Below are 18,067 nucleotides of genomic sequence, written 5' to 3'. Positions count from 1 at the left end.
CCCTGGGGCTGCAGAGCTCTCCTCTGCCTGCTCACAGCAGACTGAGCCCTTGAGCTGTGGTCAGTCCACCTTGGAGGAGATCCCCCCTTAGGAGGGAAGTGCTGCAGCGCAGGCCGGCTGTGCCACTGCCGTGCCCACTGCCTGTCCCTGCCTGCAGTCCCAGCACAGCCCCACAGCAGCACTGGCACCAAGCTACAGGAGCAGCCGGGCCTGACCCCACCAGCAGGGCTCAGCACCAGAGGGGGGCAGTGGCAAGAGAGCAGCTCGGCATGCCCCAAGCGCTGGTGCTCCCTGCCCGTGCTGCTGGGATGGGACTCTTTTCCTCTGCAGCCCTGCACATGGCACTGCCCCTGCAGAGCCAGAGCAGCTCTCACAGGAAGGACGTCACACAAGGAAGGCAGTGCAGGCTCCTTCACTTTGTTTAAGTTCACAAAGAGACGTTTCTCTTCGTGTAGAGAGTCTCAGTATATACAATCAACATGTACATACTGAAATGGAAGTGGAACAACGGGCTCCTTTCTTTTATTTAAATTCACAGAGGGCCTGGCTCCTCATATACAGAATCTCTGAGCTATACTTGACAGGTACATACAGTAAAAGAAATGAGATGAATCATATCATTTTAATGGGCAACTTTAGCCTTATTAAAAAAAAGAAAGTCCTGTAATAAAACACTCATAAATAAACAAACACACACAAAAATAATTATATACATAATATTAGTTGTTCTTGCAGTCATTGGCATTATTAGTCATCTGCAGAGGTAGAATGGAAATTTATTGCTTCCGAAACACATCTAGTCATCAATTTCCAGAGCGCATGCTTGAGCTCCTGGTTCCTCATGCTGTAGATGAGGGGGTTCAGTGCTGGAGGCACCACTGAGTACAGAAATGACACCACCAGGTCCAGGGATGGGGGAGAGATGGAGGGGGGCTTCAGGGAGGCAAACATGCCAGTACTGATAAATAGAGAGATCACGGCCAGGTGAGGGAGGCACGTGGAAAAGGCTTTGTGCTGGCCCTGAGAAGAGAGCATCCTCAGCACAGCCCTGAAGATCTGCACATAGGACAGCACAATGAAAACAAAACAGCCAAATACTGAAGAAACATTAAACAAAAGTGCCCCAACTTCCCTGAGGTAGGCATCTGAGCAGGAGAGCTTGAGGATCTGGGGGATTTCACAGAAGAACTGGTCCACAGCATTGCCTTGGCAGAGGGGCAGGGAAAATGTAGTGGCCGTGTGCAGGATAGCATTGAGAAAGCCACTGCCCCAGGCAGCTGCTGCCATCTGGGCACAAGCTCTGCTGCCCACGAGGCTCCCGTAGTGCAGGGGCTTGCAGATGGCAACGTAGCGGTCGTAGGACATGATGGTGAGAACATAAAATTCTGCTCCAATCAAGAAGACAAACAGAAAGACCTGTGCAGCACACCCTTGATAGGAGATGGCCCTGGTGTCCCAGAGGGCATTGGCCATGGCTTTGGGCAGAGTGGTGGAGATGCAGCCCAGGTCGAGGAGGGCGAGGTTGAGGAGGAAGAAGTCCATGGGGGTGTGGAGGCGGTGGTCGCAGGCTACGGCGGTGAGGATGAGGCCGTTGCCCAGGAGGGCAGCCAGGTAGATGCCCAGGAAGAGCCCGAAGTGCAGGAGCTGCAGCTCGCGCATGTCTGCGAATGCCAGCAGGAGGAACTCAGTGATGGCACTTCTATTGGACATCTGCTTGTTTTGGGATGTGGTCCTGCACAAGGAAGAGAAAGAACAGTAATAATGTACAACAGACTTACCAGAAGAAAACTCATCCCATTTCTTATTTAAAATTGCCAAAACCTTGTCCACTTCCAGGAAGACATTTGGCTTGTCCTTTTCATAAGTTCTTCCTGGTGCTGCCTGAGGTTATCCCTGGGAGCAGGGAACTCCTCTGTGCGCAATGGAAGAGTCACTTATGCCCTACAGGCAGAGGTAAAGAGGAACATGGGGTTATCTCAGATTCATTTCAGGCCTGATATCAAAGAACTGTGCCCCAGTGTTGCTGCCAGGTCACCCAACTGCAAAGCAGATATATATATATATGGATTTTTTTTTAACTTTCCTTTCATGGGGTCATATTGTTTGTTGTTGCTACCCCACCACACCTGATGAGTTTTTCTAAAACACAAATTCTGGGCATTTTTCCAGCACTTGAAGGGAAACTTTGTGGATCCTCAGAGAAAAAGGGACTGTCCCTGTAGCACAGAGAGTTTTTTAGTGAGGACAGGCAATCTGTCCATCAGTGCTGGTCTCAGCTGCCCTGTGAGAGCTGCAGGAAAGCTGTACTCAGTTGTTCATCTGAAAAGAACCAGGACACTGCTGAGAGCAGAGGAATCCAGGCTCCAAGTGCCCACCTCCAGACCCCTCACACTGTCCCCGTACTCCCCTTCCCCCAAGCACCCCGAGGGCTCACTCCATGGGCAGGTGAAACCCCCATCCCCAGGCAGCCTGGGAACAAGAGCAGCAGCAGCACGGCCAGGTGGAGAAGCCAGGAGGAATGGCAGCGTGCTGCTGCCAGGGGAGGCAAGGCCAGGGAGGGACAGACGGACACTCAGCACACCCTCCTGTGCTGCAGCTCTGCCTGCAGAGGAGGCAGCTCCTGCTCATTGCAAACGATCTGTGCTCACCTCAAGCCTGCAGACACCTTCCAAAGGCAGGGGGTATCAGGGCTTTTGTAGCTCCTAAAGATCAGCTAGGATAAAGCCTGAGAGGACCACAATGATGATGTTGGTGCAGTCTGTGGGCTGAGGTGTGGGAAGGGACTTCATGAAGTTCATTGATGGCATATTGGTCCCTCACTGCAATGTTCCAGGAGTCTCAGTCTCCTGCAAAATCCTGACCACTCATTACCATGAAACCTGCCTCCCCTCCACTGCAGGAATCTGAAAGCACAGCCAACAGAAAAAGTCTTGCCTTTCTGGTATCCCCTGCCTTGGTCTTTCTTTTGAAAATTGCAACCATAAATGCCATTCTCTACAGCATTTTCTACTCCTTGCTGGAGAAACAGAGAAACAACTATCCAGACAGATGCTATCAGGCATCGGATGTGCCAGCTGTAGAAGACCCCTCTGGCAACCCCACCTGCATGGCCCTGCTGCCAGAGACTCACGGTGCCAAGAGCCTGCAGATCTGTCCTGCCACACGCTACCCTCTGTTGCTGCGCTCCTCACTGCCTCCAAGCCCTCTCTCCTTCTCTCCTCTCCCCGTGCCACCTGCGGTCAGAGCCCCCAGCCCTGCTGCGCTGTGCACAGGAGCTGCTCCTGGGCAGAGCTGTCTCTCTGCAGCGTTGACCGCTTGCCACGAGCTCCCCTTGGGCCCAGGAGCCCGGCCCAGCTCAGCAGCACAGCACCCGACCATGGCATCACTTGCTCTGTGCCATTGGGCTCCCTCGAGGTGTCCCCAAGGCCTCAGGGCTGACAGCTCCTGAAGGCAGCAGGGTCTCTGAAGCAGACCAAAGTCATCGCCGACTGCTCCTCTTTGTAGATGTCAGAGACTGATTTTTACAAGTGTGATTTGTGCTGTTGGACTGTGGTTGTCAAACACGTTGTGCTTTAAGCCCTCAGGCACCTCAGCACCACACAGATGTTAGCTGACACCCACCCCCAAAAGATAACGGGTTGAAATAAAGATAGTTTAAATGGACAGAAATTGAAGAGATAGTAATAACTTTAACAATACTACTAATAAATAATAATAATTTTTATTTTTATTATTATTATATGTATAAAGCATGTGATGCACAATGCAATTGCTCATCACACACTGACTGATGCCCAACCTTTCCCCAAGCAGGGGTCCCCCTGAACCTGGCCAGCCAAGACTAGGATCTCCTGTGCGGGTCCCTTGAGCTTACTTTGGTTTAGGGAAATATGAGTTTTCAGAAGGATTACGACTATTTTCTTCCCTTTCTCAAATACTTCTTGAGCTGTGTTGCCCCATGTGAGGGCGACATCAATGTACTGGAGGTGTTCAGGAGCTTCCCTGTGTTGCAGGGCAGTCTGGATCAGCCCATGGCAAATGGTAGGGCTGTGTTTCTAGCCCTGGCGCAGTCCATTCCAGGTGGACAGGACGCCCCTCCAACTGAAAGCAAAGTGTGGCCTTCACACTGCTGCCAAAGGGATGGAGAAAAATGCATTAGCAGTATTAATTGTGGCATAGCGCTTGGCTGCCTTTGACTGCAGTTCGTACTGAATGAAGTTCTAGCATGCCCAGCACAGCAGCACTCAGCGGTGGTGTGACTTCAGTCAGGCACAGAAATCCACCGTTCTCTTCCACTCACCATTAGAATTTTGCAGTGTCCATATGGGACTACTAAAGGGTGAGCAAGTGTTGCTGATCACTCCTTGGCTCTGCGGTCAATGAACCAGCTCATGCATGGGAATCAGGGAGTCTCTGTGAGTGCAGTACTGCCTCAGGTGCGCTGTTGTGGTAGCGATTGGCACCTGCTGCCCATTGGCCATCAGCACCTGCACAGCAGAAGGGTCCTGTGAGAGAGTGGGCAAGGTAGACAACTGTTTGATGTCCTCCGTCTCCAAGGCAGCTATGCCAAAAGCCCACCAATACCCTTGTGGATCTTTGAAGTACCCCCTCCTGAAGTAGTCTATGTTAAGGTTGCACAGAGCCTCCAGGCCAGTCCCAATGGGTTGCTTTTGCCACTCCTTCCCAGTTAGGCTCACTTCAGCCTCCAGTACAGTTAACTCTTGGGTTTGATGTGCCAGGCCAATACTCCTCAGAGTCCAATACACGCGATTGTCCCCTTCCTCCCCCTGGATGGAGGCTGGGCCCCTCTAGTCCTGCTCATAGTATTCATTACTCTGTTTGGAGGACTGTCTGCTAGAACCTGGAACAGCAATTTTCTCAGAAGAAGCACTTTTTGCGAATGCTTTTCCTTGCGCTTCATGGATCCCTGCCTCTAGGGTGGAGGTAGGGCAGATTTTTGCATCCCGTTTTCTCATGGCCTTTCCATGGTCACACAGTTAAAACCACAGGGTGGCACGTAGTATGCACGCACTATATCAACTTTCTTGAGCAGAGGGATGCTTACACCTGATAGCTGAGCTATTGGTTCATGCAGGTGGGGAGGAGGATGTATCCTCTTGTAGTTCTAGCATCTCGTGAGAAAATTTCTCTCAAGATGAGATGCAGGCCCATAGGGAAGAAGAGAGACTTTCATTGTAATGCTGTAGTTGGCTACATCCAACTACATCCGATTCATCCATGTGGGTTCCTCTTGGTCTTTCCAGGTCATAACTGCCAATGAGCTGGCATACGGTGATGGTGCGCTCTGTACAAACTTCTGCCACATGGGTCATGGGCACTCGACTTCATCTGGAACTTTGGACAGCTGTTTGTTGTCTAGGTCACTATCAATCACCTTCAGCACGGCTAATTCCCTCAGGTACCAGATACCCCTCTCCATGTTGGTCCACTTTCCTGGTTGACATACAAGATGTTTCTTGAAGGGAGACCTTCCCTTGACGCCTGACAGGATTAAATTCCTTGTGCCCTTTTCCAATGGCTTTGTCAATCACTCCTTCTCTAGAGGGGGATCCCAGCTGCTTGGCTTCCCTGCCCTCTAATTCCAGGCTATTGGCCCTGTTCTCCCAGCACTGGAGCAGCCAGGTGACAATGTGCTCACCAAGATGATGGCTAAAATCTTTTCCCTTATCTCATAGCTTACCCTGGGAAAGGGATCACTTGGTTTCTGATGTTTAGGTGATTTCTTCTTCTTTGTCCTCCTGCTTCCATGGTAGCCCTTCTTTGGTGAAACCTGCCTTATCTTCTTCTTCCTCCTGTCTTGTCTGGGTAGGAGTTTCTTCACTTTCTAAAGAAAAACTGACTTCCACACCCATTGTTTTCTCTTGCATAAAGAGGCAACCAATAGTGGCACAGGCTGGTTCTCTGGCCCAGCCATGGGGCCCATTTCAGGGGCTGGAGTGGCTGCAGGGCCCATCACAGGAGTTGTTCTGGCTGCAGGGCCTTTCAGAGGAGTTGGAGTGGCTGCAGTGCATATCGCAGTTTTTGGAGTGGCTCTAGGGCCTGTCACAGGGGTTGGTTTTAATTTAGGCCCATCTCAGGGGGTATGGTGCTTGAAGCAGACTGAAATCATCAGCGACTGCCCTTCTCTGTACACAGGAGAGATGAATTTTACAAGTGCGATTTGTGCTATTAGAGTGTGGTTGTCAAACATGTTGTCCTTTAACCTGGCAAGTAGCTCAGCACCACACAGCAGTTAGCTCACACCAACCCCCCAAATGCTTATGTGTTGAGATAAGGGCAGTTTAACGGACCGAAAGGGAAGAGAAATAATAATAATAGTAGCTTTTATGATGATGATGATGATGATGATTATGACAATGATTATTATTGTTGTTATTGTTGTTGTTGTTATTGTTATTATTATTGTTATTATGTACAAAGCAAGTTATACACAGTGCAATTGCTCATTACTTACTGATGTCCAGCCTGTCCCCAGGCTGGTAGAACATTGTGGTAACCACCTGCACCTGCTCTTCCTTGACCTTCAACAACTCCACAAACGGAAGGCTCCTCCCAGAGACTGGGCAAGGTAGACAACTCTTTAATATCCTCTGTCTCCAAGGCAGCTGTCCCAAAACCCCACCTGTACCCTTTTGGATCTTTGAAGTACCCCCTCGTGGGGAAGTCTGTGTCAAGGTTTCATAGATCAACATTCTTCTTCCTCCTTTCTTTTCTGGGTAGTAGTTCTTTTCCATTCTAAGGAGCCTGATTTTCACACCCATTGTTTTCTCCTGCATATAGAGGCAACGGATACTGGCACAGGCTGGTGCTGTGGCCTAGCAAGACCAGAGCTGGGGGGTCTGGTCTAGTCCCCAGACTAGACCTGGGGCCTGTCCCAGGGGCTGGAGCGGCTGCAGGACATGTCAGAGGTGTTGGAGTAGCTGCAGGGCCTGTCACAGGGGTTGGAGTGGCACTGACTGAGGCTCAGTAAGCACAGACCAAGTCCCAGAACATTCCAGTGATTCGTGTCCCTTTGGAATTGCCAAGGTGATAACACCTCCTTTTCAAGCACTTCTACAGTTTTTAAGGATTCTGCACATGCTCAGGGAGGAAGTTCCAAAGCCCTGGAGGTGCCCACTGCTCTAGGTGCCTGCCCTTATCCTCCCACTCTCCCTGCCTCTCCTAACTCTCCTGCCTTGGGGCAAGTCTCTGGAGGGCATTCTTAAATAGTTGTTTATCCTTAAACAGAAGTTGAAATACATTCAGGAGACATCACAATAGGAGCATCCCAAGGATATTCAAAGCTTTGTAGAGCTAGTGTAATTAGCCTGGAGGAGAAGGGGAAGGTGAAGGGGAAAGGGGGACTGAATAAGTGTCCCTCCGTTTTCTCCCCCTAGATTGGCTCCCTAAAGCAAAAAGGTCAAGAGTGTAATTCTTAAGTTTCTGAGCAATGGTTCCTGAGGTATGGAGGTGATGGCAATGCTCAGTACAAATAGCACATTGTCACATGACCAGACATTTTATAGGATCATAAGCCAGTGTTACACAACATAGCAAAATAACTTTAAACCAGCCCCAGAAATGATAAACAGCACAACGGGAACACATGCAGTAAGTAATGTGCTATACAACACATTTCTGAAAGCAAGCACAACAGACCTGAGCTCCAAAACGTCGACATTGTGATCAGCAACTACTAAACTGGTCTAATGCTTATAACAATTTAATTTTAGCACTCTCTGGTAAGATCTGTCATTATCTCAACCCTTCGTGCCCCACTCTGGGTGCCAAAAACACTGCTGTGACTTAACGCGGCAGTTCGAGTACATGGAATTATTTGAACAGGTCCAGAGGAGGGCCACAGAGATGGTCAAGAGGCTGGAGCATGTCTGCTGTGAAGGCACGCTGAGCAAGCTGGTACTGCTCATCCTGGAGAAGACAAAGCACTGGAGAAACCTTAGAACAACCTTGCAGTACTTAAAGAAGACCTGCAGGAAAGCTGGGGAGACAGTCTTTGTCAGGGAGTGTAGTGATAGGACAAGGAGTAATGACCTTAAACTAAAAGAGGGTAGGTTTAAATGAGATATACGGAAGGAATTCTTTAGAATTCTTCAGAAGGATCTGGATAGGCTGGATTGCTGGGCTGAGGTGAATGGGATGAAGTTCAACAAGGCCAAGTGCAGGGTCCTGCAATTTGGCCACAATAACTCCATGCAACGCTATAGGCTTGGGGCAGAGTGGCTAGAAGACTGTGAAAAGGAAAGGGACCTGGGAATGTTGATTGATGCCCGGCTGAACATGAGCCAGCCGTGTGCCCAGGTGGCCAAGAAGGCCAACGGCAACCTGGCTTGTATAAGAAACAGCGCGGCCAGCAGGAGCAGGGAGGTGATCGTCCCCCTGTACTCTGCTCTGGTGAGGCCGCACCTCGAGTACCGTGTTCGGTTTTGGGCCCCTCACTACAAGAAGGACATCGAGGCCCTGGAGTGTGTCCAGAGAAGGGCAACCAAACTGGTGAGGACTCTGGAGCACAAGTCTTATGAAGAGTGGCTGGGATTGTTTAGTCTGGAGAAGAAGAGGCTCAGGGGAGACTTTATTGCACTCTACAACTTCCTGAAGAGATGTTGTGGTGAGGCGGGGGTCAGCCTCGTCTCTCAGATAACTAACGATAGGACTCATGGAAATGGCCACAGGTTGCGCATGGGGAGATTTAGATTAGATGTCACGAAAGACTTTTTCTTTCAAAGAGTAGTCAGGCACTGGAATGGTCTGCCCAGGGAGGTGGTGGAGTCACCGCCCCTCGCAGTGTTCAAGAAGCACCAGGACAAGGTGCTACGGTATCTGATTTAGTAGCTTAGTGGGTAGTAGTAGTGATAGGATGGTTGGACTAAACGATTCTTTCCAACTTTGTGTTTCTATGATTTCTATGATTCTATGATAGGACAAGGGGAATGGTTTTAAACTTGAAGAAAGTAGATTTAGATTAGATAGTCAGACGAAATTCTTGACTTGGAGGTGAGGCACTGGCACTGGTGCTGTGGGTCCAGAGGTCACCCAGAGGGACTTTGGATCAGCCCATGCCCTTGTGTTTGAAGGAACAGCTGGCGAGAGTGGAGAGGCATCAGTGAAATCCTGGCAATACCAGAGTGAGAGCAGGGTGGGGAAGAGAAGTGGCTGTCTGCAGCCTTCAGAGAGGTGTGGGACAGCACAGGAAAGCCCGCAGAGGAGAAGGCAGAGTGCTCTGACAAGAATGGAAGGCCGCAGCAGCACTGACACCTCTGTCACCGCAGCCATGGCTTATGAGGAGACATGTTATTCTCATGGCACTGGGACCATGTATTTTCCTTTCAACCATGTGAAGACACTGGGAGGTGTCATACCATTGTCCTTCACATAATATTATGGGCATCGTCCCCTACTCCACAGACCCCAGGAAGAGCCCTGAGTGAGACATGGGGTTGCAGGATCTCTCCTCCAGTGGCTGGGGTCAGGCCTTGGCCCTTCTGCTTCACCAAAACAAACCGAGACTTTTCTCAGCACAGTGCCTTTGCCTGTCTGTAATCACGGCCTCCAGTTATCTGCCCTAACAATTCCCTTGGGAGGCTTTCATAGTAACAGAGTATAATAGCCAACAGAGTATAGAGTATAGGGCACTCTAATACTACAGAATAGAGTAGCCAACAGAGGTGAGACAGGTACTCTGATATAATGAAAGCCGTCAGAAAGCTGAACCCCGTTAGATGACTGATATGGGGAGGTCAGGAGTATCCTGGCCGGGAGAGATGTGAGATTTGGGAGAGGGAAGAGGAAGGGAAGAGGAGCTCAGAAGCTTACTTTCTAGAGGTTAGAGGGTTCATGTAATGCTGATGCTGCTGTAACACTGACTTCAAACAGTCTTCTGTGTCCCTTACACTATTTTCAACAGTAACAAAAATCCCTCAACATAAACATTAGTCCACCACCCTGACAGGAAACCGCTACTGTAATGCAGAACTCAAAGTATCACTTTTAGGAAAACTCAGCCCATAGCCCCTTTCCCTTACCTTTACTCTCTTGCTCACGCTAATCACTGCCCTTAACACTAACATTAAAATGCTCTATTTAACCCAGGACTTCCTGACAAACCTAAACAAAACCCTTAACCATAGTGCATGCCCATACCCTAACCAGAGACCTGACACCACAAGCAGAACACCAAAGACTCCCACTAAATCTTTGCTTAATCTCTAACCCAGAAAGGTAAAATTTAGTCGCTAGGAGACTAGAGAGAGGTCAGCTCTAGCTCAGGATCTCCTGCCCCAGTAGGAGGAATGTGACTGGGGCAGTGACTGGGAGGTCACTTCTGTCTCTGCAGCTGATAGGGCAGCAGCAGGAACGTGTCACGCAAAGGGACTGTGAGGTCCCTTGTGTCTGGAGGTGGCAGGTCACCCTTGGCTTCTCCCTGGGATGTGCACTTTGGGGCTGACATCTGCCAGTGGCCCTGCTAGGCCAGCAGAAGGCCCCTGCTTGGCATGCTGCCTGTGGGATCCCCTCTGCCTCCATCCCCAGGAGGACCCAGACAGAAAGAAGGCCCGCACAGGGGTTGTCCTGTCCCTTCTGCTTGAGGCCAGGACTGGACAGCAGGAGGCACAAGGCTTGGCTGTGTCTAGCCAAGAAGCTGCAAGGCCAGCAGCAGGCCCAGGCCTTGGGAGATGCTGCTGAGTTGACTTCTGTGTGCTTGGCTGACAGGCCGCAAGGAGTCTGGTGGCTTGGGATGCCTGTTTCAGGAGTGTTTTCCACCCTGATGGAGCTTTCTTTGGTAGTAGGAAAGAGCAGGAGAGGAAAAACTGCCACAAAGTGTACCGTGGAAGGTTGGCACTGGCCATGAGGAAGAAGAAAAGTCGAGGGGATCAACTGGCCTTGCTGCTACAGACTAGGGCAAAGAAGGCATTAAGTGTCTCAGCCTTTACCTCCTCTCTTGTCACCAGGTTTCCTCCCCCATCCATTAAAGGATGATGAGTCTTCTTAATCCTCCTTTATTAAAGTGTTTATATAAACAATTTTTATTGTCTTTGACGGTAATAGTTGGATTGAGCTCCAGCAGGGCTTTGGACCTTCTAATTTTGATCTGCACAGCCCCATAACGTTCAGGGCACACCACCAGACAATGTGACAGCAAGCATCAGAAGGAAGCACAGAAGAGGTGGAACCTGGCAGCCTTCCATCCCCTGCCCTTCTGTGACTCTGCACTGCAATTCCATTCAGCTGGTTCCTCCTGTATTATCCAAACATCCCTGCAGCTCCTGATGCTGCTTGTCAGAGATAGCACAATCACACGAAGGTTGAACTCTTTGCCTGCAGATGTTAACAGCTGACAGAAAAGAGCATCAGTCCAGGGGAACCTAGAGAAATTTCAGGGTTTTGCCTACAGGAACCCCTTGATATTTACAAGGAAAAGAGCCCAGTCCCGCACAGGAGGAAGAGGAACCCCACACATCAGGGCAGACTGGCACCCTGCTGAGTGAGCAGTGCCCAGGAGGAGGAGGGCCTGGGCACCACGAGGGATGCCATACGAGCAGTAGTGCTGCTCACCAGGAACCAGGCCAGCTTCCTACAGAGCTGCTTTACGAGGAGCATGGCCACCAAGAAGATCTGAGTTATCAGACTCAGCTCAGATCCTGTGTGACACCAAAGGGATAAGGGTCTACAGCCATCAGGGAAAGAGGTGCAGGTCTGGGAGTCCCTAGGACAGTCTGGTGTGGAGAGGAGCAAGGGCTGTGACAAGGCTGAGAGTCCCAACAGGACCCAGGGCTTTGTGTCCATGGATCTGGCTGTTGTCTCTGCCACTGAGGCATAGGAGGAGACAGCTTATTGGTAAAGCACCAGGGCCTCATTGCCTCCTCGCCCCCACCCATGAACCAGGCAGGGCTCGTACCATTCTCCTGCACTTGGCCATGCACATCCCCATCTCCTCCTGCCCCACAAAGAGCCCTGAGCAGTGTGTGAAGGGAAAGGATCTCCCTTCCCAGGGTCTGGGGTTCAAGGCCTGACCCTTCTACTCGGTGAAACACATCCGGTTTTCCTACACATCAGTGTCACCTTCATATTGCCTTTGTCTGCTTGTCCTCACTGCTTCCAATGTTCTGCTCTAACAATCTCCAAGGGAGGCTGTGTCAGTGCTGGCCCTCAGGGGGACACTGCAGGAAACTTGGACTTGTTGAGAGATGTCTTCAATTGTCTCTCAGTGCCTGAGGTGCAAGGGCTCCTCACCAAAGCCCCCCGAGGGGGGATTCCAATGCCTTGGGCTGGGCGTCTGGTGCTGAGCTGGGCCGGGCTCGTGGGACAGAGAGAGCTCGTGGCAAGAGGGCCCTGGTGCAGAGAGACAGCTGTGCCCAGGAGCAGCTCCTGTGCACAGCGCAGCAGGGCTGGGGGCTCTGACCGCAGGTGGCACGGGGACAGGAGAGAAGGAGAGAGGGCTTGGAGGCACTTGCCAGTGGGAGGATGCTGAGAGCTGCCTGCAGGAGAAACCTGCACAGCCCTTGACAAGGTACGTCTCTGGCTGCAGGGCCATGCAGCTGCACATCCTGGAAGGGTCTCCTGCTGGGTCTTGTTGCTGGGAGGGCAGTGGGCAATGCAGTAGGCTTTGGGAGTCCTGCTGGATGACACTGCGAGGTGAGGAAGTCTGGCAGAAGCCCCTCGGAGTGCCCTAAGCCAGGTGCCCCTGGTAAGCCCAGAACACCCTGCCCTGGCTGGCCAGGCCGGGCTCTCTGCCAGCTGCCCCGGAGCTCCTGCAGCCAAGGAGGTGCCCATTGGCAGGGCCCTGTTGGTGGCAGGGTGCAGCGGGGCCGCGCTGAGCACAGCCGCATGGGATGGGGTCTGTGAGCACGGGCAGGGGGAAAGAAGAGGTGGGCGCAGAGCAGCAGCTTGCGGCAGCTCTCAGAGAGGTGACACAGGGCAGCTGCGAACAGGCTGGTGGGCAGAGCTCCTCTGCTCAGTCTTCAGAGTTTCCCCCATGTTCCTGCTTCCTTCCTGCTGCACAGCAGGAAGGACTCCTCTGGAGCCCACAGCAGCCCCTGTTCCCAGTGCCACTGTCAGCTAGCACCAGCCGCAGCTCAGGTAGGAGAGCTGCAGAAAGGTTCTCCTGCAAAGAGAGAGGCTCTTGCTAGGGGTGCTCTAAGGCTTGCAATAGGTTTTCCTGAGATAAGTCTGTTCCAACATTTTTCTGCTTTCTCCTTTTCAACAGAGAACTGCGTCCAAAGTCAGGAAATGGCCAACATCAGCTCTGTGAGCGAGTTCCTCCTGCTGGCATTCGCAGACATGCGCGAGCTGCAGCTCCTGCACTTCGGGCTCTTCCTGGGCATCTACCTGGCTGCCCTCCTGGGCAACGGCCTCATCCTCACCGCCGTAGCCTGCGACCACCGCCTCCACACCCCCATGGACTTCTTCCTCCTCAACCTCGCCCTCCTCGACCTGGGATCCATCTCCACCACTCTGCCCAAAGCCATGGCCAATGCCCTCTGGGACAACAGGGCCATCTCCTATCAAGGGTGTGCTGCACAGGTCTTCTTTTCTGTCTTCTTGCTTGGAGCAGAGTTTTCCCTTCTCACCATCATGGCCTATGACCTCTACGTTGCCATCTGCAAGCCCCTGCACTACGGGAGCCTCGTGGGCAGCAGAGCTTGTGCCCAGATGGCAGCAGCTGCCTGGGGCAGTGGCTTTCTCCATGCTGTCCTGCACACGGCCACTACATTTTCCCTGCCCCTCTGCCAAGGCAATGCTGTGGACCAGTTCTTCTGTGAAATCCCCCAGATCCTCAAGCTCTCCTGCTCAGATGCCTACCTCAGGGAAGTTGGGGCACTTTTGTTTAATGTTTCTTCAGTATTTGGCTGTTTTGTTTTCATTGTGCTCTCCTATGTGCAGATCTTCAGGGCAGTGCTGAGGATGCTCTCTTCTCAGGGCCGGCACAAAGCCTTTTCCACGTGCCTCCCTCACCCGGCCGAGATCTCTCTATTTATCAGTACTGGCATGTTTGCCTCCCTGAAGCCCCCCTCCATCTCTCCCCCATCCCTGGACCTGGTGGTGTCATTTCTGTACTCAGTGGTGCCTCCAGCACTGAACCCCCTCATCTACAGCATGAGGAACCAGGAGCTCAAGCATGCGCTCTGGAAATTAATGACTAGATGTGTTTCGGAAGCAATAAATTTCCATTCTACCTCTGCAGATGGCTAATAATGCCAATGACTGCAAGAACAACTAATATTATGTATATAATTATTTTTGTGTGTGTTTGTTTATTTATGAGTGTTTTATTACAGGACTTTCTTTTTTTTAATAAGGCTAAAGTTGCCCATTAAAATGATATGATTCATCTCATTTCTTTTACTGTATGTACCTGTCAAGTATAGCTCAGAGATTCTGTATATGAGGAGCCAGGCCCTCTGTGAATTTAAATAAAAGAAAGGAGCCCGTTGTTCCTCTTCCATTTCAGTATGTACATGTTGATTGTATATACTGAGACTCTCTACACGAAGAGAAACGTCTCTTTGTGAACTTAAACAAAGTGAAGGAGCCTGCACTGCCTTCCTTGTGTGACGTCCTTCCTGTGAGAGCTGCTCTGGCTCTGCAGGGGCAGTGCCACGTGCAGGGCTGCAGAGGAAAAGAGTCCCATCCCAGCAGCACGGCCAGGGAGCACCAGCGCTTGGGGCATGCCGAGCTGCTCTCTTGCCACTGCCCCCCTCTGGTGCTGAGCCCTGCTGGTGGGGTCAGGCCCGGCTGCTCCTGTAGCTTGGTGCCAGTGCTGCTGTGGGGCTGTGCTGGGACTGCAGGCAGGGACAGGCAGTGGGCACGGCAGTGGCACAGCCGGCCTGCGCTGCAGCACTTCCCTCCTAAGGGGGGATCTCCTCCAAGGTGGACTGACCACAGCTGAAGGGCTCAATCTGCTGTGAGCAGGCAGAGGAGAGCTCTGCAGCCCCAGGGCACGCAGCAGCCCCAGCCAAGGAGTCTGGCGAGTGATTTGACTGCAAGGTCCCTCCTGCCCTAGCACCTCCCCGAACTGGCGCGGCACTGGCTCCTGTGTGTCAGAGAGGCTGGGAGCCCAGGAGCTGTGCCATGGGCTGGAAGGATCACAACCAGATCACTTCTACCTGGGCAGATTCTGGGCCAAAAAGGGGGTGTTTTGTAGGTGTGGTATTATGAGCTCAGTGGTGCCTCAGAAGCTCCAAGTCCAGGAGGAAGCTAATGGCTGTTACGTGGCCGGTGAGGTGACTTTTTTCTGAAGCAGCTGACAGGTCATCCCTTGGCTCCTGGCTGGGATCTGTGCCTTTAGGCTCACATCTGCTGGTCTCCATGATAGGCCAGCAGATGCATCTGCTCTGCACGCAGTTTGTGAGATCCTCTCTTCCTAAGTACCTTGTAGGCCCCATAGAGGATGAGGTCTTGGATTGGGGTTGTCATGTTAGAGGTATTCACTTTTGCCTGAACTCATCTTTCAGGGCTGCTTTTGTGGTGGTGCAGAGCTGCTGAGCACATTGTGCAGGGTGCTCCTACAGCCTTTGTGTCCTTCTCCGTGCTGGCTTAGGAGCTGCTTCTTTCTCAGGAACAGAGTAGCCAACCGAGGTGAGACAGATACTCTGAGTTCATGAAAGCCATCAGAAAGCTGCCCCTAAGAAGATGACTGATATGGGGAAGTCAGGAGAAGGCTGGCCAGGAGAGATGTTTGATCTGGGGGAGGGAAGAGGAGCTTGGCCAGCAGAAGCTAATGATTTTGGAGAGGTAAGAATGCTCAGGTAATGCCGATCCCACCATAACGCAGACTTAAAGCAGTCATGTGAGGCCCTTACCCTATTTTAACCTGTAACATTAATACCTAAATCTAAATGCCACTCCACACCCTGACAGGAAGCCACTGCTCTAATTTTTGACCACAATATCCCTTGAGCCAAAATAAGTCCATAACACCTTTCCCTTACCTTTACTCTCTTGCTCACCCTGATCCCTGCCTTTAACACAAGCATTAAAACGCTCTATTTAACCCAAGTCTTTTTGCAGACCTAAACAAAACACTAAAGCAAAGAGCTTGCACATACCCTAACCACAGACCTGACACCCCAATCCCAACACCAAACCCTCTCACTCAATATTTCCTTAAGCTCTCACCCGGAAAGGTTCGCCATACTCCCTAATGTCATACGAGAATAACTAATATCCAGACCCTCGTTCCTGTGCATTAACCTCCTCAACTTCAGGCCCTCACCTAGCCCTTAACCTTAGGTTCTTGTTCCCTTGGAGCAAGGCAGGAACCATGAGGTTGCCGTGCAGTCACATGGCATTCAGAGATGGATGTGAGGGGCCGTGGATCTGATCAGCTTGTGGGCCACAAGGAGGAGATGGGTGGGAATGCTCTGCTGAGCTCAGCTCTGCCTCAGGATCTCCTGCCCCAGCAGGAGGAATGGGACTGGGGCAGTGACTGGGAGGTCACTTCTGTCTCTGCAGCTGATAGGGCAGCAGCAGGAACGTGTCACGCAAAGGGACTGTGAGGTCCCTTGTGTCTGGAGGTGGCAGGTCACCCTTGGCTTCTCCCTGGGATCGGCACTTTGGGGCTGACATCTGCCAGTGGCCCTGCTAGGCCAGCAGAAGGCCCCTGCTTGGCATGCTGACTGTGGGATCCCCTCTGCCTCCATCCCCAAGAGGACCCAGACACAAAGAAGGCCCGCAGAGGGCTTGTCCTGTCCCTTCTGCTTGAAGCCAGGACTGGACAGCAGGAGGCACAGGGCTTGAATGTGTCTAGCCAAGAAGCTGCAAGGCCAGCAGCAGGCCCAGGCCTTGGAAGATGCTGGTGAGTGTCTATGATGAGACTCTAGGTTTGTGTTTCAAGGAACAGCTGGTGAGGGTTGATGAGACACTGGTGAAATGATGGAAATGCTGGGATGAGAGCAAGGTGGTGGAGAGAGATGGGTGTTTGCAGACTTCAAGGAAATAGGAGAACGTGTGGAACAGCATAGGAAAGCCTGCAGAGGAGAAGGCAGAGGGTGCTGGCAGGAATGGAAGGCCCCAACAGCCCTGACGTTTCTGTCCCTTTGCCTAGAGCTTGTGAGGAGACGAGATAGAGTCATTGCAATGGGGCCTCACTGCTTCCTTGATACCCTGTGCAGGGGTGGGGAGGTGTCCTAATGAAGTTCTTCTCGTGGCATCACACTGCCCTCCACATCATACAGACCCCAAGAAGAGCCCTGAGCCAGACGGGGGGGTGCAGGATCTCCCCTCCCAGTGGCTGGGGTCAGGCCTTGGCCCTTCTGCTTCACCAAAACCAACCAAGACTTTTCTCAGCACAGCGCTTTGCCTCTCTGCAATCATGGCCTCCAATTATGTGCCCTCACAAGTCCCTGGGGAGGCTTTGTTAGGAACAGCCCTCAGTGGGGCCCATTAATACTCCAAGTCACTTCAACTTTTCCTTCTGACTTTATTTGCTCAAGCAGTTGCATCATTCCCGTCTCAGTACCCAAGTTTCATTGACTCAGCACCAAAGTACAGCACGGAACTCATTAAAAGAGAGAAAGTCCTAAGGAGCCATATCTCTCCCACAGTTTTATTCAAGTGTTCAGGACTTGTGCAGGTAATTGGAGAGCTTTCATGGTGTAGTTAAGGAGGAAGATTTCAAAGAGCATCTAATAAAAATCTTTCCTCATTTTAAAGGCTGAATTTTGTTGCATTTCAGCTTGGAGCATCATTTTCCTATAGATATTGGTCTAGGTTTACTCCTTTGGAGCCCTGCTTAGGTAGGAAGAGCAGGGTTTTTCCTGTTTAAAAACAAACAACAGGAAATCATGCTGCAATTTAAAAAAAAAAAAAAAGTTCTTCATCTTGTTGCCTCCAGTGATTTTTACCTTCCCGAGTGTTTACCTTCCCGAAAGGATGACGGTACATGATATATTTTACACTGAGTAATAGGAAATTTAAAATAATAGTGTTAATATCACACACAGAATCACACAGAATCACAGAATCGTCTAGGTTGGAAGAGACCTCCAAGATCACCCAGTCCAACCTCTGCCCTAACACTAACAAGTCCTCCACTAAACCATATCACTATGTC

At 51.3% G+C, this 18,067-nt stretch overlaps 1 protein-coding gene across 1 annotated transcript; it reads right to left on the bottom strand.

The window, feature by feature from the left end:
* Window positions 1–747: 747 nt before the first annotated feature.
* On the bottom strand, window positions 748–1,710 carry LOC136787726 (olfactory receptor 14A16-like). Its single transcript, XM_066985042.1, has one exon. It carries the CDS (start codon window positions 1,708–1,710, stop codon window positions 748–750), a length of 963 nt encoding a protein of 320 aa, XP_066841143.1.
* Between the last annotated feature and the right edge of the window lie 16,357 nt (window positions 1,711–18,067).

This window comes from Anser cygnoides, chromosome 30 (assembly GCF_040182565.1).
Source record: "Anser cygnoides isolate HZ-2024a breed goose chromosome 30, Taihu_goose_T2T_genome, whole genome shotgun sequence".
NCBI classification, from domain to species: domain Eukaryota; kingdom Metazoa; phylum Chordata; class Aves; order Anseriformes; family Anatidae; genus Anser; species Anser cygnoides.
This window is presented reverse-complemented; position numbering and strand designations above follow the sequence as displayed.

Coding starts and splice junctions, on each gene's coding strand:
- LOC136787726 (XM_066985042.1), bottom strand. CDS start 1,710: ATGTCCAATAGAAGTGCCATCACTGAGTTCCTCCTGCTGGCATTCGCA.